At 35.7% G+C, this 21,918-nt stretch overlaps 1 protein-coding gene across 1 annotated transcript in view; it reads right to left on the bottom strand.

Moving 5' to 3' along the window:
- The window catches only part of KCNH8 (potassium voltage-gated channel subfamily H member 8), a 185,284-nt gene extending 163,675 nt beyond the window's left edge, over positions 1-21,609 (bottom strand). Inside the window, exon 1 of the mRNA XM_035556484.1 lies at positions 21,534-21,609. Coding sequence (XP_035412377.1) covers positions 21,534-21,609 — 76 coding nt within the window. The remainder of the gene's footprint in view (positions 1-21,533) is intronic.
- Between the last annotated feature and the right edge of the window lie 309 nt (positions 21,610-21,918).

Genomic DNA, 21,918 nt, shown 5'->3' with positions numbered 1-21,918 from the left:
TGAAGTTTCTCCTCAATAAGTAATTATTTCATTTACAATTCAAAAGATGTATTTATTGGTAAAATTATGTAAGAGATTATTTTTTGTGTTGAAAAACCCTTTAAGTGAAATCTTCAAGATGTATTAAGACGAAGCCTTCCAGTACCACCATTCACATGACTTACACACAAATGCTTAAAGAGTAGGCATGACCCAACTTCTAGAGCTCAAAAGAAAGTAAGAGACTAAGTCCCAGATGGAGGTCTCATTGTTTTGCTCGGGTTGATCTGAGAAGCAGCAGGGTTGAGTCTACCAGCAAGGAAAAAATTAAGCTGTTAATAAAATTGGGCATATGGTAACTGAACCACAGCTGGACTGAGAACCAACTGTGCAGATGGAAAGCATATAAGTCATGGAAGCAGGCATTCCTAAATCTACTTGTCACTGCCCATGTACACCCAACCTCCATGCAGGAGCAAACAGTGCGTCACACATATGGAAAGACAGACTGAATAATAAGAAATAGAAGTAAACCAGAAAATTTCAGAAGTCAAGGAAAGGAAGAAAAAAGAAAATTAGTATTCCAGGGACAAACCTGCCAATAGATCCATCATACTAAGATTTAGCTCCTGAATATGTAGTGTGCATGTATTTCCATCTTAAGCCCTGACAGTCTTTAGCAAATAAAAGGCTCTGGCAATTCATCTATATCTTTAGTTCACCAGTCTATCCCATCTATCCATCACTCTGATTCCAACAAAAGGAGTGTAGAGTATTCACACAAAGAATGATTGTAATTGGCCATATAAGGTAGAAAGAAAGAAAATATGAGTCTTGCAACTTTGTAAGTTCAATGTAGTAATTAGGAAAACAAGAAAACAAACCAGAATAGAATCTCATAAATTTTTGCTACTGTACCAAGATATTTTACTTCTTTTTATGATGTCCTTAAAATTACTTTTTGTTCAGAAAGAATGGATAAATTCAACTGGGAAAAATAATGTATAAGCAGATAATGAAATTATACGAGGCACAAAAGGGTAATAAGTAACAGTAACATCATGAAAAGAAAAACAAAACCAAAACAAAACAAAACAAACATGGAAATAAACCCTTTTCTACAACCCAGTTCTATTTCAACTAATTTGACAATGATAAATGGAGAACATTACAGTAGAAAACCATGCAGCTTCTGAAAAGACAACTGATACCATAACTGAGAAAACTAAATTTCTGTTTAGCTGAGGTTGCATAAACAATGCAATCTTTGGTATTGCTCTATGGATGACATGTAGCAGCAGCAGTAATTGCCCAGCTTAGCAAATAGTCAGGACTATTTCAGAAGTCATCGGATTTTAGTATAACATTACTGCTTTGTTTAATAGGATTGGACATGAGACCTATTGCCAATTTTCTATTATTATGTTAGTGACATTGGCCACTCACTCCAAGAAAGATGTTGGAAACCTTAGGTTTAACCACTATACAATGGATACATATATATATATATATATATAGTAGTTTAACCTAAATCTGTTTGAAAAATATTAATTAAATCAGTAAGCAAAAGCTAAAAACTGTTTCATTTCTGTCTATTTAAGTAATAATAGCAATACTAACAGATTTGGGAAAGAAATAGTTTCTTAGCAATAAGGAATGATATCTTACATTATGCAGGATATTTTTCATCTTCAAAATGTTTTACAAGCTTTCATCAGAGCTCTCTTGTAAGTAAGGCATTTCCCCCAATTTTTCTTTTTATTCCACCCAGATTTCTTTATCTGAGTAAATATTCACAATTCATTATTTCACAGGTTTGATGGCAATAAAAGTCCAATGGACCATCAATGGAATATGTGGATTACAACATTCAGAAAACATGAAGTCTCCTGTACATTTTACTCTGGTCTCTTTGGACTTAACTTCATTTGCCGCTACAGAACCTGTGCAGCAGCACCAATGCTTCCTACCATCCTGGGCCTGGAGACCACATGCTGTACCATGTCACCTCCATGCTCAGTCTTTCAGATCTTTCAGATCATATTGACGTGGCAGTTCATCAGTTCGTGCAATGCATCCAGGGCATGTAAAACACAATAGATACTATACAGTGCTTACAGGTATAGGTTTTATTTAAATTAGAGGATGTATAGGACACATATATATAGTATTCAGACCACACCTCAGTCTTTAAAGCAAACTTATTAAAAATAGACATGATATAAGCTAGTTTGAAATATAATAATAATAATGCTACAAAACACAGACTTGGAATACTTCCAGGTATGAATATATTGGCTGTGTATTTTTACAATATAAAATTAATCATGTGCACAGCTGCAAGTAATATCAAGAGCGATAAGAACAACACTTCCACAAAAATATTTTTGCCAGCTAGAATATTTATTTGTGGAGCTACATTTTTGGCTCTATTAACTAAGATTGGGCTTTCACATTCCTGAGGAACAGTGGAAGACATGCAGTGACAAACAGGTGGTATTTCAATATTTCGGACATTACATAGCTCACTCTGAAAATGCATAGATTCTGGTGGGTGCTCATTGTCTCTTCTGTTTCCCTGCCCTCCTCCCCACTCCACCTCCTTCTGTGAGAAAAAATAAATAAATAAAAATTCTTTCCTGACTCATGTTCTGGACTCATGTTTGGTTTGGTGTAGTTACAGACTATTCTCTTCCACTGTAGTGTTCCAATGGCCTGTGGCATGAGATAAGTGAAGAACCCCACCACTCCTGACCCACCTATGTTTCCTTGTAATTTATGGAGCACAGCTTCTCATACTGAGCTTTTAAATTTCAGTTTAACTTCATTAAGAACTAAGTCAAGTTCAGACCTTGTGTAAAATCAGTACAATGTTGTGAAATACTGTCCACAGTTTGAACTTGATCAACAACTTTCTCTGCAGTTGTAAACTTCTTTGCTTTTCTCTGCGGATGTAAAATTATGGCCATGATAAATATAACCAATAGATTTAAGTTAAAATATCAATACTAACTCTGTTTATCTGAAACAGCATGTTAACTTTGAACTATTTTCAAGGTGTGTTACTGCAGCTGTTAGAACTTGTTGTAATATTTTAATATACATAGCTAGATTTTGGTTTTAGCTGATCAATGACTTATTTTTCAATGGCTTTATGCTATAACTACCTTGCTGTATGGTTTATGTTGCTGCTGAGTCACAAGGGAGAAAAGACCACTCACATTCCCATTTGTCAAACTGCAGACATTTATTCCTTACTTTCCTGCTATAGTCTTTGCAGAGACACAGTTTTCGGACAGCAAAAACACCATCTGGTGCTGCCTGTCCCTTTTCTATGTCTGGCAATCTATTATGATATGAACACACTTCCTAAATGAAGACACTGAAACATTTGATCCTCCAAAATTTTCAAATTGTAAATCAACTTCAGTCCTTAGACTTGACTGAATGTTAAAGGTCAATAGTCAAAAGAATGAAGTCAATTATAAATAATAATGTGCTACAACTTATAAATTGCATGCTAAGTCATCAGTGATAGATGATTATGTATAAACAACTTTGTATTTGTGTATTGAGAACTGTCAGGAGGGCTTGTTTCTTATTACCCAATTTCCACACATGGAAGCATAAATAAAGGCCTAAAAACAGGTCAAGCCAAGCAAACTCTGCTATTTTTTCTCTCTACTTATAAGACTCTGGCACTCCAGAGTCACCAGTTCTGAAAGAAATAGTTGAACCTCACACACTTTAATAACAATTGTTTATTGTGATGTTGATTTTTATGTTATAAATGCACAAAACAAATACATAGTTTCTCCTAAATTTAGATAAAACTTAAAATACTTAATGGCATACAAGGCTATTCAGTTTATGTGGGAACTATTTTAACAGTTTCAACAGTGTGTAGAACAACAGAGAGCATCATAAGCACAGGATATTCTGATACTGTATACCAGAAAATGTTGTTATTGGAAAAATGTTTTTTATGGAGAAAACTCAAAGATTGCATGATTGATTAGAAGTATCTCACAATGTGGTATTCATTGGTCATCAGACCAGTAGTTATTTTAGTATTTTAATATAAATACAAATATGAACTGGACTACGATCCACTGACTAAATCAGGGGGATTATATTCTTCAAGTATATTTTCAGCCATGGTTTAATTATCAGAAAATATATTACATTTATATTAAGTTGGTTACCTAGAATTGCACATACCTAAAAAAAACCCTCCTTATACACAGATTAACTAAATTTCTGGATACAAATTTGACTTCTTTCTCAAAAACATCATAGCTATCCCCAGCTGCATGTTGTGTTCTAATATATGATTTAGCTGAAATTGTGTAAAAATGAATGTTGCTAGATAACTCTAAATGACTTTAAGTGTCATTTATTTCTAAGCTGTTTCAAACACAAAGTATACCAGTTAACTTAGTTAATAATTTCTATTGATGAAATTAGCTCAAGTTCCATCTATTTCACAGATGCATAATAATAATAATAATAATAATAAAAGACAAAAAAAAATAGCCTTGCTTTTGACCACTCTATTTTGTTCTTCTCAACAACACTCTTAAGAGAAAGAGTCACAGTTCTGAGAGTTTTATACAAGATCCTTTCATAAAAGCAGAAAACAAACAAGCAAACAAACATAGATCTTAAACATAACTGGTTCCACTGTTTCCAGATGCGAGAGATTGAGAGGAGCTGTTAGGAGATTCTTAACACAAGTCCTGTGCTGTTATGAAGCACAGTTACACGATCTAGTTTATATTTCTAAGGTGCATCCAAGAAGGATTAAAGATTAGGAATGAAAGAATCCCTCTGCAGTCAAACAAGAGAACAGCACGTTCCCTGGCTCTTTTTGCAAACAATTTAAACCAGTTAAAGGAAAAAAAAAAAAAAAAAAAGTATCTATTTCAACATACCTTTCAGAGCTTCTTTCATCAGTAAGGTCAGTCAAGTGAATCACTCAAGGCCAAAATATTCAATTGACACAAAACCCATCTTAAGTCATTTATGAGGGAGACATTGAGAAATTTGTTAGCTAAAAACGGCGGAAGGCAGTTCTAAGGCATATCTATACTAGCAGGAAGGACAACCACCATATATGACCGTTATACATCTCACCGTTTTAACTGATTCATTTCTTCTCTCACAGAAATAGTTTGAGAATACAGGATCAAGCATTTCTTTTAGGATATTGCAGCAAAATGTGCCTGCCTGAAATTGGAAACCATCGGTGTGTAGTCAGTTAAGCAAACGCTTCTGAGTGTTATAAAAGGTGGTACTAAACTACTATAGATTGTGCTCACTGAGTGTTTTGAAAAACTTTTATTTTTTTTATTTTTTTTTTAATAACAAAGCATATGGAACATATGTAAATGGGTTCCCCATGAATACCTGAATCCCCCCATCTTTTCTTTTTTTAACCCTGCCAGTCTTCAGCAATATTTACCAGGGGAGAAGAGGTCTGAAGGGTGCTGAGATGTTACAATCAGCTTCATAAAACAGCTAGAAGAGAAATTATTCATGCCTAGTTTTTGCAAAGCTTCAGTGTCAGCTTGGCTTTATTGGATTTCAGAAAATTCATATAGGAGCTTAACTCAGGGGGAAACAAGGCTTCACTGGTGGTTTGGCACTAAAAATCATTCATTCTCCTTTCACATATTTACAAGAGCCAAAGACAGAATTTTTTATCTGATACATTAATACATTTAGATATTAAATTTTCAGCACTTGACAAAATTAAGCAACAAAATACTACTTAGAAAAACAATACCAACAAAATGTATGTACAAAGAAACTTTCTAGATCTCTTTTCAATTGAATCCCATGATCACTGCCTATCAGAAATGACCAGTTCAGGTCTAGAGTCTAAAAGTTCACATTTCTCATTACTGAGTTTATCGTTGGAGAACTCATGCTGACATTGTAATTCCCATGTGACACCTATGCAACCAGTGTATTATTTATGGAAATAAAAAGTATCAGTACTTATACAGTTAGCTTGGCAAACAAGTCAGCAGCTGAACACCCCCACAATTTGAGGACAGCTCTCTCATACTTATCAAAAAGAATGTCCCAACTGCCATGAGCTGAGTCAAGAGCTATGCTGGGACAAGGGCAGGATGGAATACACACCATGACACCTCACTGTATTTTGAGTAGTTAAAATTTTGTTTTCAGTAGACTGAAAACAAATTCAGCTGTGCCTCAGAAAATTGAGTCAATACCAGTAAAAACCATCGTTGACTCCTCATGTGCTCCTGAGGCTTCACAAATGTGCCAGAATACAACATAGTAATCCTAAATTTATGAAATAAAAAACTTGTCAATATGGTAAAATATGTAAATTAATTATTGTCACATTTTTATATTAAGCTTGTTTAACAGTCACTTCCTATGTGTTCTCTCTATAAATAAAAAGATTTATGTGGTTTTCTTTTCACTCTTAGTCTGAAGGCTGCATTATTGGAAGAATATTCTGAAAAGTAGAAAGTACATTTTTACAGGAACTTTTTCCTCCCCGGACCTTTAAAAAATATTTAAAATAAAGTCCTGCTGACTGAGCATTACATTAATGTTATGGTGGATACACATTATGAGTACAGATAGAATTCCTCTTTATAGTCACTTTTTCATCATAGTGTAGGTTGTTACAAATCCCTTGTCATGAAAAATCCTCTTCATTTATTTGAAAGTCTGTAACTGAAAACATTCCAAGATTGGAAAAATGGAGCAATTTTCTATTTCTAATGCAAGATAATTTTCTGTGACCTAGATTGTCTAGTTCTTTGTTTTCTTCCTATCTACCTGTATAGTTTAAGCTGAAACATGCTCTGCTAGACTGGGTCTTGTTCAAATATTTTTTACAGTAGTAATTTTGAAAATACAGGATAAGGATGGAAACACACTTCTCACATATGATAAGGCATTCACACGAAGTAACTATCCTACAGAAAGAATTAAGGGTGTAAAATATATCCATTTCAAGACAAGACTGGGATAGGTATGGTGCAAAGGTTGTTTTTGATTGTGGCATACTCATAACAGTAATTCTAGTAGTGGTTTGTACTTGTGGAAATAAGATATATCCCTCATTCTTCTAACTTTTCTATTTCTCTTCAGCTGCAATTATCAAGTGCTTTAACACTATGCATGAGCAACTGAATTATTTACATGCTACTAGAGGTCCTGAAACAATATTAATTATCATGGGTTTTCCTGAGCAATAAAACAGACAAAAATAAGGCTTCTGAGAACTATTTTAAGCTTAAGACATTAGAAGAATTATATAATTGAGCAAAAATTTCAGATTATTAAATTCTGAAATAATTGTGAAGAATTGTAAATGTGTTAGTTCAGAACAACAGGTTTGTGTTTTCTTTTCTCTTCCCATAGTAACACCATATGCTTAATTCTAGGTGTAAGTACAAGGTCATTCTGTAAGCATTGTGGATTTAAAGACAACAAACCCTTAGAACAGCAGCACTGGCAGAAAGAAACAGAACTTCTGCAGATAGAATGTGTTTTATTTCTGGGGATGCTTTTACCTTCTTACAGGGAAGAACTCTTAGCTCTTGACCCTTAATCCCAGCCCATAGGCCTGAATCTCATGCAGAACAGTACCTCTGTCCCTTTCCTGTCAGGTGCCCACCATGTCAATGAAGCTACCAGCCCTGATGTCGATCTATTAATCATATACTAATCTGGCACATGAGCTTCTGAAACAAGTGATGCATTGGTGCTTCTCCACCGAAAAAACAGGATGTCATGTAGTTGGACTGTCTGTCTGGAGAGCATTTGCAACTTTGCACCCTCAACCTGACAGATATTTCTGTGTCATGTGGCCAAAGATGACACTGTTTTGTGTATCAGAGAAGATATTTGTAAGGTGTCTCATGCAACATAGATTCTTTTTTTTTTTTTCCCCACAACCTGTGCACTCACTGCAATGCTTTAGTGCCACAAACTTTGTTTCCCAAGCCTGAAAAAGCTTTCAGCAAGCACTTGCTTTCAAGATCAAGCTATTCTGTCATTATATTTAGTTTATTGTACCATTCACAAACTCTCCTAGGTAGCTGAAAATTAGCAATGACAAATGAACACCAAAACATCCAAGTGCTATGCAAACCACTACAATACACCAAGCATTTAAACAGATGAAATAAAACACCCGTGCTGCACATAGCACTATGTTAAACTTCAATAGCTGAAAATAGATCAACCTAAGAAACACCATTACAAAGATTTTCTCATTAACTTTACTTTAGAGGAATATTTTTATTAGAATAATTACCATGTGCATTTAATTAATTATGAGCAATAATTTTTATGTACCTCTAACTGTAAAAAAGGTTAGGAGACAATACTTTCATGCCAGAAATACAAAAACCTGTTTCTTTCCCTTCATTTTTGCTTATCTTAGACAATCAGTCAGAAATAAAACAGGGTGTGTGAAGGTGACAGAATATGTCTCCTAACCTTTTATTGTACTCCTGGAAGTCTTTTTTTTTGTTGTTTTTTTTTTTGATGACAGTTCATAGAAAATGACATATCAGCCACAGCAGACTGGGGAAAAAGATAATACTACTGCAATTTCCCCAATTAATTCTAACCCCTTTGCTTTACTTGTAATTATTTCACTCATCTCCCAAAACTTAGCTTATTAAGATCTATCCATCATGGTGTGGGTCATACAGTATTTCTGTCACTGAGCTTTCTGGCCTTTGTCTTTCCTCCTTTCAGACCCTGCCTACAGAGGATTCATAAAAGGGAAAAGTGTTTTAAAAAGATGAATAAGGGTTAAAGGTGAATGAATTACTATAACTCCAGATTTATTTATTTATTTATGTGGCTAATAATTCCCTGAACTTGGTCTCCTGCTTTCCTGGAAAAGACACTCCTTGTACTAATCACTTGTCACCTGTAAGACTATCAATTGGACAATTTACCTATAATTTGCACCTTACATAATGATGCATATAGCAGCTGTTTTTCTCTTTCCCCACTCCATTGTGTTCATTGGAATAAATCTTCACAATTACTGTGAATGATTATACCTATTTATATAAAGTGCTTACAACAGTATCCAGTTATATTGCAGGTGAGATGCATACCACATCAGGTTATGACTATTTATCTCTTAAAAAAAATTTTAAAAATAAAATAAAAAAGCCCCAAGAAAAAGCAATAGAAATATTAAAATTATTCACCACAAAGGACATAAACAGAAGGCCTGCAGTTAACCTGACACTTCAAGCAATCATTCTCTGAAGACTCTACTTAGCAGAATGATGAATATGTGAACTAGTTCTCCTAACTAAAATGTGCTTTATTCCATAATTAAAGCAGGCTATCACCTGCATATATGATTGTATATCTCTAAATATATCTGACATACAAAAGGTTGAAAGGTCCACATATATATATATTTTTTTTTTTCTGAAGATACTGTTGGGGTCAAGAGAAAGCATCTCTCTAATATGTAATTATTCTGTTTAGTTAGGATAAAAGGGGGAAAAAAATAAAAGAGCAATTCAGACAGCTCCAACTAAATGCAGGGAACAAAATCTCTGTACACATCTCCAAGAGTTACTACTTCCACTATCTGCTTCGGTTATTAGCACTGAGTTGCAACTGGAAACAAAACTCCAGGTCTCCATCTGGCTCCTGCTCCTAGCAATACGAAAACATCTCGACAGATGCCTGTTTTATTTGCATAAGAATTCTGACTAATGAGTTAAAATGTCTGCAGTAATTTACACCTGTCCATTCTGACTTCTCTTGCTGATTGCATCCTGGAAGTAAATAGTGTTAGTTTAGCTCCAGGCATGGGGTAGTGAATTACAGCAACTCCGTATTGCTTCCCAAGCAGCTGATCTATCCCTGTAGCAGAGGCAGCAATCTGGAGCAGCTCAGCAGCTGTTTGGTCAGATCCATCCACCCCCACAGTGGGAGCAGGAACATCTGGAGAGGGGCAGGACAGGCAGTGAACATGAGAATCACAGCAGCCTCTCCCACCCACTCAAGGGAGCTAGCAAGTGAAGCTCCAGGCTGAGGTATTTTGTCTGCCTACAGCCTCGTAGATCTTTGCTCATGTCTCCTGTCACTGTAGAAGAGCAACTGGATTATCTGCAGTGTTGCTTGAATTCAGGCATACTTATTGGCTCTTTCTACAATGCATTTTAAAGATTCTACAGAGGCTTATCTGAAAACAAAATCCAATGTGAAGGACAGGAGGTGGACATTGCAGACCAATGAGCGACAGAAAATGAGATACCAGTTTCACAATTACTGTATAAATTGTCCAGGGTTAATAAGAAAAAAACAAAACAAAACAAAAAAAAAATCCACTAATAAGTCGTGCAACAAATACAAGTTCCAGAAAAAACAGAAATAGTTAATGCCATTAATAGTCCTTCAAGTGCTCTGAAAACTTAGTTGTTGGTTTTTGTTTTGTTTTGTTTTTCTCTAAGATCTCATTTTCTATATATCGTACAGATTAAGGATACTGTTGTTCATAGATTCTAAAACACATTTAAAAAATAGAAGTTTACAATCGACAACAGAGAAACAATTCCTGATGTATTTAAAATATACCTCCACCAGTTTTTAGTCTGCATTACTTTCCAACCCATTATAAGAAACTGGAAGAGTCTAGAGTGCTGAAATTGGTGAACTGAACAGGAGGTGGCGGGGAAAAAATTAAATATTTCAGACATTCTAGATGTAAATTTATGGTAAACAAAGATCATGTGCTATCCAGTCATCCATGCACAGAAAAAATAAGTTAAAGCAAAACACAGACACCCCCACACACACATTCCATCCCCACCCACCCCCAATCCCCCAAATCCTGTTGGATCCTCATTCCCTTTATAAAGGTGTTGGGCTTTTTTTTTTCTTCTCTTTTTTTTTTTTTAATAAATCAAGTTGCTATAGTCAATTTTTTTTCTTTGTATTTTTCACCAAGTCAGCTAATTATTTCTTAGTTGCTTCCTTCCCCCACATGCATTAGCTAGAATCAACGTGTCAAAACGAAGACTTTTAATTCTTTGGTTTTAGCGGCTAAACATTTACTAAGAAAATAATGGAGACACGTTGACACCCAAGACTGCCAGGATAGCTTTCCATCATATAACTAAGTAGAACGACAACTCCTGAGAAAAGAGAAGACAGTACATTTAATACTCTCATAACCATACTCATTTACAGTAGCATTTCCTGTGCTATATTCTGCGCAGAATTCAAGCTTCCCACAGTGCTACTGCCATTTAGTTCATTCCAAAGCTCTACCCCACTGTTCACTCAGCAATCCCACCAGTCAATCACAGCTTCTTGGCAGCTGCTCCATCCTTTTCCCTTTCTTGGCTAAAGATGACCCGTATACTTTACCACACAAGACTACCCCCTCCTCTACAAATCAATTGTAGCTTCAGTTCATACCATAAGTAAAATTTACTAAATCAATTATTTACTTAAGGTCACTTATAACTTAATTTTTCTAAAGGTTTTTAATATATTTTAAAGGAGAATAGTCTGTTTTTTCAAAATTAATATCTGTCACATTGATACTGGGTGCAGATTCAAAAACAATTATTTGTAGTTTATAATGAATTTGAAGATGAAAATCACAGATTCAAAGGGAGAAAAGTGGCAAATTCTTATATGGATCTCAAAGCTATTGAAAATACTTGGATGTAAATCCTACCAGTCGAAATTTTGGAAAAGGCTTTTACCACACCTCTAAGTGTGCAGAAAATAAATCCTCCAGCTTTTGCCTCAAAATGCACTACAGTGAGGTCACATAGTTGATGTCTGCCTACCTGCCTTCTCCTTAGAGAAGTATTCAATCTAGTACAATGCAAGAGCATATGTCTACTGCACAATATAACCGTATGTCTATAGTACAGTGGTATCGTACAATTGCAAGGCATATGTCTGCCTAGTTCCAGGCAACAACCTGTTGCTCGAACAGATGTAAGGAGTGTAGTGTGCTCTAACCACTGTCACATCCATAACCTTCCAGGTAGTATTGAAAGAGCCAAAATCTTCTGCTGAATTTGAGAAAAGCAAATGTGTAGTTCCACCTCGTACATCAATATCTGTTAGTTATACTTTTCCATATAATTATTGAAATGGCTAACGCATTTCCATAAGGTCAGGTTTCATGAGGTACATGCTTCCCTCTGCTCTTGAGGTGGAAAAGAAAATGTCCAAACTCCTAGTCCTTAATACTGCCTACAGATTGGCTAGCATCATAATTTTTCAGCTCAATAAAGAACAAATCCAGTTTAGTAAATGCAATGACTGTCCAATCACCTCACAAGCTTAATCCATATATTAAGAACAAAGTCATAGATTATGATATCGTGTATTTCCATCTGGAGCTTTAAAAATAAAATAAAATCAACTTATTGCTGATATACTGTTTATATTGTCTTATTAAAGTTCTTTTACCCACCAAAGAAGTTGTTCAATCTTCCACAAAGAATCTTGTTTTCCTTTAAAAGTTCCCTCTAAAACAACATAGTATTCCCATTATATTTCTTATCATTGTTGATTCCAAGATGCAAGAAAAGCCACAATTTATGTATACTTATCACAGGATTTATCTGACATTTAAGAAAACAACACAACAACAATAAAAACCACAAGCTATTTGCATTAGGACAATTTTGTGATTCTAAAAATCAAATAAATGACAAAATGACTGGGTTATAGCTCTCTTTTATACATTTGGAATAAGAAAGTATGTCTAGTCACGTACCAGAACAAGTTATTGAGGGAGATGGAAGGCAAAATGAAAAGGGCACAAAACAAAAGCTGTAGTACGAAGTATTACATCCATGATGTCCAGATAAATCTCTCTCTATTTCTGTTGGTTTAACTTAAAGAAAAAGCAAAATAACCCTAGCAACTCTCAGCCTTTGAAAGTCCTAAGAGCCAGAATCTACACTCCTAGCAGTCATAACTAATGCCTAGAGAAAAACTGATCTCAGTGCAGACACACTGGAAGAAACACTCTTCAACAGGGAACAATTACAGCTTTGTATAATAATGCCTCAAAACTGCCTCATCCTCCTAAAGGAAATACATCTAAACAGTGAAAATTGCTTTCTTTATTGTTAACAAGATCTCTTACATTAATTTTTCTTTATGGTAAAATTAAAAAGTAATGATATATTAAAGGCCTTTATTGAAGAAATGTTACATCATGTCGTGATGTGTTTTTTTTTTCCCTTTTTTTTTTTTTTCCCTCCACTTGTTCTTTTGGCACAGCAAAGGCCTAACCCAGACTTGGTGCATGAACATACTTACATTTTTATTAGCAATCCTTTTATTAAAAGAAATAAAGTTATGGAATCATTTTGTGACAACAGATTTTCCTTTTTTTTTTTTCCCCGCTCATTTGTTCGATCTATAAATAATTTTCTCCATTAAAAGCTGTGCTAGATTCTTTTAATTATTTGTTAAATACTGTGAATTCTAAAAGAGCATTTCCTGTTCTGTTGTTAAAAGTATATAAATTAATATTATCTGAAAGACAGACAAGTTTTAGTATTTCTGTTTCGCACTAAGCACTAAGGAAAAGATTTATACTTACTGCATGAATACTTTTAGAACGTCTTCAATAGAAAAATTAAGAATACTTAAGGTCATAACTGAAAAGATTAATCAAGATCTTGGGCCAGACTCCTCACCCATTTACCTAGGTAAGATACTGGTACAGCTTCACTGAGCTCAGGGGGAATAGCCCGAGTCACTAAGAAAGAGACGGACTTTAGTTGTGAACACGTTAAAAGCTATTGGCAAGGATGTGCAAAATTCTACAATACCATAGTAAAACTTGTACCTGAACACTTCTCACTGAAGTCAAAATTTCTATTATTACAGGAATAAATTTCTTATTGGCTCCACTGAGAGCAGAGTTAGGTTAATAATTGTCAAAACTTTGCTTTATTTTATTTAATTTTGACCAAAATGTGACTTGTCAGTTTGCCATTACAAAATTCTGTGAAAAACAGAATGGCAGTTGCTTTACTTAATTTTACAATACTTTTCTTGATTTCTCGATGGTCAAACTCAGCTACAGTTATCTCCTTTCTTCCACTTGTAAGGAACACTTTGGAAATCTTTCAGAATTTCCTTGGCTATTCTGATTGCTGTTTTTATTTTTTTCTTCCTTATGCAGAACAATCCTGTTCCTATCAGATATCACTGGTCTTTATAAAGAAGCAGCACTGCTTTTATTAAGGATAATACAGCAGAATTCTGAATGCTTTTACATCATCTGCTGAAAAATAGTAATGGAAAATAATTAAACTGATCATGAATTCTCAAAAACGTGTTCCACTGAAAAGTGTTTCTTTAAGACCCAGGAACAACTGACACAACCTAGGTGTCTCTTAGGAGATCAGAAAACTCTAGATCTAGTCTTAAGCAAACACTGATAATGGAATAGATGACTGGGGTGGGGGCAGAAGAAAAGTCAAACGACCAATAATTCCTCCCCTTACTTGAAAGGAGGCAAATCATTTCAACATCACAAGATAATGTACCACATTTCTTAAAACAAGTCCTTCATCGAAGTGTTTTTTTCCATAATACAATTGTCTTTGGCTGTCCTTGAAATGATTGACAGACCAGCATTAAGTTTAGGGATGCTCAGAAGATATTTAAAGTTAACTTCAATGTTAAATACGCTAGTATTTTAAGAACAACACCTGTTCCAAAGCTTTTGAACGCTATTATCATTCCTTGGAAACAGAAGGATCCTGAAGCACTTGGCAAAGAGAAAGTCCAAAAGAAGAATGTTCTTATACTGTTGTGGAAGTCTCTCTTCTGTCTACAGGTGAGAATGTTTTGTTTGTTTCTTTATCCCTTCTCCTCTTCCTTCCTTTCTCCCCGCCCCCCCCCCCATCTTCACTATTTATTTATTTATTTTCAGATTGAGTGGGCAGGAAAAAACATTATTTTGGGAGAGAGTTGTTCCTTAGTTGTTTTTTATTCATGGTCATTTTAATACATAAGGATAAATTAAACGAGCTTGTAAAAGTGTGAAAACTCTTGTAGCAATTGCCTATGTTCACCTTTTTCAGGACACAGATAATGCAATACAAGTAACATATTTCTTTAAAAAAGATTCTGTTCTGATGTAATGCATTTATTTCCAGACATATTATTATACATTTATGCATATATACCGTATTTGGTAAGGAGTCCACCTGTGCTTGAGGCAATATTTTTAGTCTATTTCTGTTGTTCTTTTGCTCTGAACTCTACTCTGAACACATTTACTTTATACCCAAAGAGAATGGGGATGTATAAACAAAATATAAACAGACTAAAATATATGTTGAATGTACAAATGCAATATTAAAATAAGATAATTTTATTTCCATATTTATCAGAGAAGAAAATAGTGCCATATATTTAGAACAGGAAAAAATAAATAGGTTTACAGAGTAACTAACTCTAGTTGGAATCCTGAAAAAAAAAATCATATAAGGCTCTGAAACCCTCTAAAGAGTTTTTTCTGTAATCCATTAACAAAGTAATATTCATTCAAATATATGTCACTTCAAACACAATGCAGCGAGAACAAAACTGAATGTCAGTTCTATTAGACTTATATATAAAATCCCACTCAGAAATAATACTGAGGATAATATTCTTGTATTATTCAGGAAAAAAAAAATCCCTTATTTAATGACTCTTCCACTATTACATTTCAAATGTTCATCTTGAATTTAAATACAGATTTTATATCTGAAACAAAATGTATGCTACTAGTCTAACTTCGTTTTAATAAGCATTAACCTAGAACCTTAGACTTAAGGGTAGTTCACTTAATGAATTGCACAGCCTTCTGAATGTATGTCCTGAAGGGATATCGTTCTAACTTCTTTATATCTGCGAAAGGAGAGACCACCACCTGACAATTCAAATGCATTAATACTTTCTCCAGCAATAACATACTCATTGAATAAAACATATTCTTTAAAATCACAAATCACTATAACTCAGAAATTTGAATTTTTAAATGGGACCTGCACAATTGTTTTATTGAACTAGTTCCTTAATACAAGAACTAGTTAAGAAATATGGTCTTAAGATACCTCTAAATCTCTTCACAATTCAGTCTTTAATGTCCAACTTCAGCCGAAGTTAGAATCTGAATTTACTGTGAGCAAAAATCATCCAGAATAAGTCTTAGATTATGAGTTCTTCAGCCCCAACACTTGTGCAGACAGAAGAGGAACATATTTTTTGAGTAGCTGCTTAGTCTAGTTTTTGTTACTTTCAGTGAAGAGCAACAGCACAACACAGATTCCAACATCTGACACTGGGTTCTATTCAAAATCACTTTTTTTTTTTTTAAAGTAACTGAGCTACAGTGAGATACATCATGGACTGTGTCTTACAGGAACAAGTACAGAAAGGAAAGTATTTGCTTTCTTGGTGCTCTGAGCAAAACACAAGAAAGATCTTTTCCTGCATCGACAGTATATTTTTTGTAGTGACAAATATATGATTCATTCAAAACAAAACATTATTTACCTGTCCAAAGATATAAGCAAAAGGGCAGAGTAGTCGGCTTATGAAAACACCAAACAAATGTTTATGGAATAATAGCTTTGGAAATTTCCCTCATGCCAACTAATTGCATCTGTGTCAGAAAGAACTAGACCATCTTTCACTACACCTCCACTCCTTCAGAGTGAGAGGGGACAGCTCACCAGCTTTTCCACTATCACTGTTTGGAAGCCTTTGGCATTAATCAATGATTTTCATAGTTCAAGTCTTTCATTTGTCTGGTCACACACTTTTTTCTTTTTTTTTTTTTTTTTTTTTTTTTTTTTTTTTTTAGGTGAACTTCTCTAATTATAAATTTTGATCAATAACGTTCTCCCCCGAAAGCTCAACTATTGCTTCCCTATGCTTGACACTGTTTCAATTCCTCGTGTTCATTTGGTAGAAAACTACTGGGTAGCACCAGTAGTCAAGAAGTGGCCTCTGAATTTCTTGTAATAATGATGTTATGGTTAAGTATCTCACACTGTCTAGTCTAGAGAGGATTTGACCTGAATGAAATACAGGATTTGATTACAGAGTATCAGAAAATGTCAGTGCCTTATGTCAACGTGGCAGACATTACCCTTTTTTTTTTTTAATATAATTTATTTTTAATGAGATAGAAATCAAATGATGGGGAAGAAGAGGAGGAGGAAGGAATGTAAACAAGCTGCAACCTGGGAATATCATCATATACACCAGCTTTCAGTTCTGTACCAACCATGGTTTATTCAAAAGAGAGAACGTGGCGGAAACCCACGGTGACAGTGGAAACACTAACACCACTTCTGATATACTTAATCTGTATGTTTCCATCAAGTACCTTTCAAGCCCTGGAAAACTGAATCTATGCAATTGGTAAGGACAAAAATGTATTATGAAAACTGCTGTTCATTTACAAAGTTCCACTAATTTATCTTTGAGCAAGTTTTCAATTGGAAAACAAAACGGAACATAGAAGTCGTTCTACAAATAGGGAATTATCACATTTATCACCATTGACAGTGAGCAAGAAGGAATTAACTCAGCATGATCTTCAGATTATAGTGATCATATGAAATTGTTAATAAGGATGTGGAAGTACACAATTTGGAAACTGAATATATTTCATAGACAAGAGATAACTATAGAACTTCAGTCATTTTATAGTATAACCATATACAAAATCACCATTAGTTTAAATATATTTATACATACACACACACAAAATGATGAGGTCATCTGTTAGCTTTGCTCACTGAGAAAGCATCACAAATTTGCAGAAACAACCACCTCTTGTGTGGATTTACCTACTTAAATAATACATAAGGATTATATATACCTATAAAATACACACACATACAAACGTAAAAATGCAATAGAGAATTTCATACTATGCAACCATTTCTTAATGGTTTTCTTAACCTAAATTAGGATGAGAATCAAAAACATCTAAATTTTCCATTCAGAAGTTTTAAATATTAATTTCAGACATTTACAAGCATAATACTTTGAGTTTTAATTATAGCCATATACATGACATATTTGAACATGAAAAAAAGACTTGAAAACAAGACTTTTGTCTTGTAAATCTGGAAAAAAATATATATATATAAACTCTTCTTTTAATAGTGTGGTTTGTCTGTTTTCTTTTCCTTAGAGAGCAATTACCACATAAACCCAAACCCCTTGCTAACAGAGGGGGCAAAAAACATTTAGGTGATCTGGTGGTTAGTTATCAAGGGAAAAAAGAAAAAAGAGCCCTTTGAGAAAACATTGACTTCAACTCCAATGTCAGGAACACAAAAAATAGTTCAGAGTTGTAAGAAGGTGAAATTATAATAACACAAACAGATCCAAGAGCTCTGTCATGAAAATCCAGATATGCAGATCCTTAACATTGTTCTACCATGTACGCAATTCAGGTAATGGCAACTTTGCAGATGTAGATCTCTGTGGCATCCTGAATATCCAGGAGTCACACCAACATTAATCTTTGTCTAGCACTGTTTTGACACGTAAAGCATATGTATTTGTAATGTGTATAACAATATAAAGCAACTGCTGTGAGAATTCTGGACAGATGAAATAACTATCAAACAGTTCCGTTATCTAGGCTTTTTTGATATTTGCAGTTTTTTAATAATGCCATTTATAATTGTTAATTAGAAATCATTGCAATAGTAAAATTGAAAGACTTATTTGAATGAATTTTTGAAAAGTTCTGTAGAAAGCAAAGAATATTTTCTAATATTATCTGGAATCCTTTCTTGCACTGTTGCCCAGAATTAGAATTATCCCTTTTCTGGATTAAAGATGCATTGGTGGATTAGTCTATCACTGATGACAACATAATATATCCTTCCCAGAGGCTTAAAATGAAAGGAGGTCTGTTAACTACAGACTATGTTAAAACAAAACAAAAAGCCTTTTTGACACAAAACTGTATTTTAACACTAAATATCATTGGGTGGAAGGTCAAAGTAGTTTGTGAAACAGTCGCAGGTTGAGTGCCATTTATCAGTTATATTCCTTTCATAGTCTATATCACCTATAAAACTAGTAAAACATGGGACGGATTCCTGTGAGGATTAGCCATCATTATTACTCCTAGCTTTAGCCACCTGAACAACCTCAGTACTACCACCAAGACAATTTAAATGAAAACAAAATGTTTTATTGTTTCTTCCTGATTCTCATATAAGTATATAAATTTTGCAAAACTACTTTTCTTTATTTGAAAAAAAAATAAATCTTGTCAGTTAAAGAATACATATTTTTGTATTTAAATCTGTTTTATGGAAAAAACAAAGCAATAAAGGAGATGAACTGTTTCTGAAGATTTTAAATGTAATTATGATGTAAATTGATTTGCATAACTTCATTTCAAAAAAGACTTTAAGAACATTAAGTTGATTCTTTTTTTTACCCTAACCCTCTAAAAGAGATGTTATTTTGAAGATTGAGTCACATTGGTTTTCCATAGAATAGTGTCATCCTCCACAACTTCTATTATCTTCATTATGTCTGATTGTGTAACTAATAAGAAGTCTTCTTTTGTGAACTTGTGTGAATATTTCACGTGTGAATAGTTACACAATGACAAGTTCTAGATTAAATATTAAACAAGCTTATGCCAAATTTTGAATTTCTACTTACAAAGCAACACATAATTGCCTATAATAAAAACATGACGTGCTATATTTTCTTGAGGTACATAAATACCTAATTATATTATCTTTCTAACGCAATAAAAGAAAAAGTATATCAGTTATTAGCATTACATATTTCTAAGAAGGACAATGGGCCCTGTTTTCTGTTGCTTTAGGAAAGATTGGTCCAGCTGACACTAGAAAGATTAGTGGAATTATTGCTTAAAGAAAGCAGTTACATTTGCTCATAGAATTCAGCTAAGTGATAAACTTCCTGCCACACTTCTCCATTCGTGTCACTGAGAATACAAAGATTAGACATTTTTCTAATTCTTTGTTGTTGAAGTAAAACAGCTGCACATCATCATTAATGTTGTTTGTTCAACTGGATCTTTTTAGAAGAAAAGGGAATTGGTGAAATGTTTGTGTGTACAGCTCACAGGCTGTACTCTATCCTTTGAAATGAAGCCATTGAAAAGGGGGAGGGTCCTGAGCACGAAGCAGGGAAGAAGTACTTTTCTGGCAAATAACAATATCAGCAACAAAACTCCTATTAGTGTCATGTTTCAATATGCAGAAAATAATACCCATGTGATTTAGAGAAAAAAAAGGTGGAGAGGTGAGGGGAAAGGACTTTGAGTAGTGTATTTAAAGGAATTTAAAGGTACATCTAAGTAGTCTTAAGAGGGATTGCTTTATAATCAAGTACCAATTACATACACCCTGAATCACAACTAGCTACATATCCTCAGACTAGCAGAGCAGCTGTAATACAGTTGTATGTTTCTCTGCAATTGATTTCAGTGACCACATATTTTCTTGACACTTTACAACTTTTCAATACAGTAATTATAGTTCAGTGTCTTAATCACACCCTAACTGAACCATTGAGAAAATGCCAAGAGACACATAACCAAAAAGGTACCAAACCAGTTAGATCGCAACGTTTTCACTCAGGAAAGAGCTGAGAGCAACTCAAAACCACAGTTTGTCTTTTCTTTCACTTTGGATCTCTATATTTATTTGTTTAAAAGGAATCTTCCAAACTCCATTTTCTCTTTATTAAAGAAAGAAAAAAAAAAAGGCGAGCCCCATTAAAAAGCAGCAAAACTCAAGACAGAGACAACTTGTAACCCCACGGCAAGCCAACTTCCCGCAGCGGAGGCAGCTCTTTGCCTGGGAGCCTCTGAGCGGGACCAAGGAGAGCGCCACGGGCGGAGCAGGGCGCGGAGCGGCGCTGCCGCCCGGCCGGGCCCTGTCCGCGGTGCTGCAGCCGGACGCTGCCGCTGAAGGGTTGTTTCGTCCTTTCTTCCTCAACAACCTCTTGCACCTCCTGCTGTGCCGCTGCTGAACCCCTTCTACAGGGAGTCAGTTTTTAGGGTGATGTTGAGCGGGGGGAGGAGAAGAAAAAAAAAAAAAACCCCTAACATCCTGACAAAGCCCTAACCAGGTTCTGAAACCTGCTTTTTCCCCGCAGCGTCCCCGCTGCCCGGGAGGAGAAGCTCCAGCCCAGAACACAACTTTCCTACATCGATCCCAGCTCCAGCAGCAGCTCGGCTGCCGGCACCAGCCCCCGCGCAGGGGGCCGGGAGGAGAATGGACCGAGCATCCTCCTCACATGAAAAGCTGAGGATAAGCCGGGCAGGAGAGTAGGAGAGGCTGGGAGCTGCCTCGCCTCACCCTCCTCCTTGCCGGCGTTTGGTACCAAGAAAACCCCTTCCGAAGAAGCAGAAGGCTCCTGTCATCCGATGGGGAGCAGGAGGCTCCCCACTGTACGCACGGCGCCCTCCCTACAGCCCCTTTCCTGAGCCCGCTGCCCCAGCCCAGACTCACGTGTGCCGTCAAACCGGGTGGCGATGGTGTCGAGGAAGGTGTTCTGGGGTGCCAGTAATCCCTTCATAACCGGCATTTTTCCAGCGCGGTGCGAGGTTCCCCATCAAAGTTTGCCTACGAGGGTGGTTCGAGAAGAAAGTGCAGAGGGCGCCCGGGGGAAGGGAGAAAGGAGGCGGAGGGAGGGAGAAAAGAATGGGGAGAGATGGAGGGGGAGGAGGACGGGGATGCCGCCGCCGTCGCGCCGCCCCCGGCGCCGGGAGTCCCCCGCCCGGCAGCCCCCGGTCCCGCCGGCCCCCGCAACCAGGCGGGGCGACCGCGGAGCCCCCCGGGCACCGCCCGGGCCCCCTCTCCTCGTCTCCTGTGGAGAGGCCGCGGGAAGGAGGGC

Source organism: Cygnus atratus, chromosome 2, assembly GCF_013377495.2.
Source record: "Cygnus atratus isolate AKBS03 ecotype Queensland, Australia chromosome 2, CAtr_DNAZoo_HiC_assembly, whole genome shotgun sequence".
NCBI lineage: Eukaryota > Metazoa > Chordata > Aves > Anseriformes > Anatidae > Cygnus > Cygnus atratus.
Note: the sequence above shows the minus strand (reverse complement) of the source record. Positions and strands in the feature narration are given on the sequence as shown.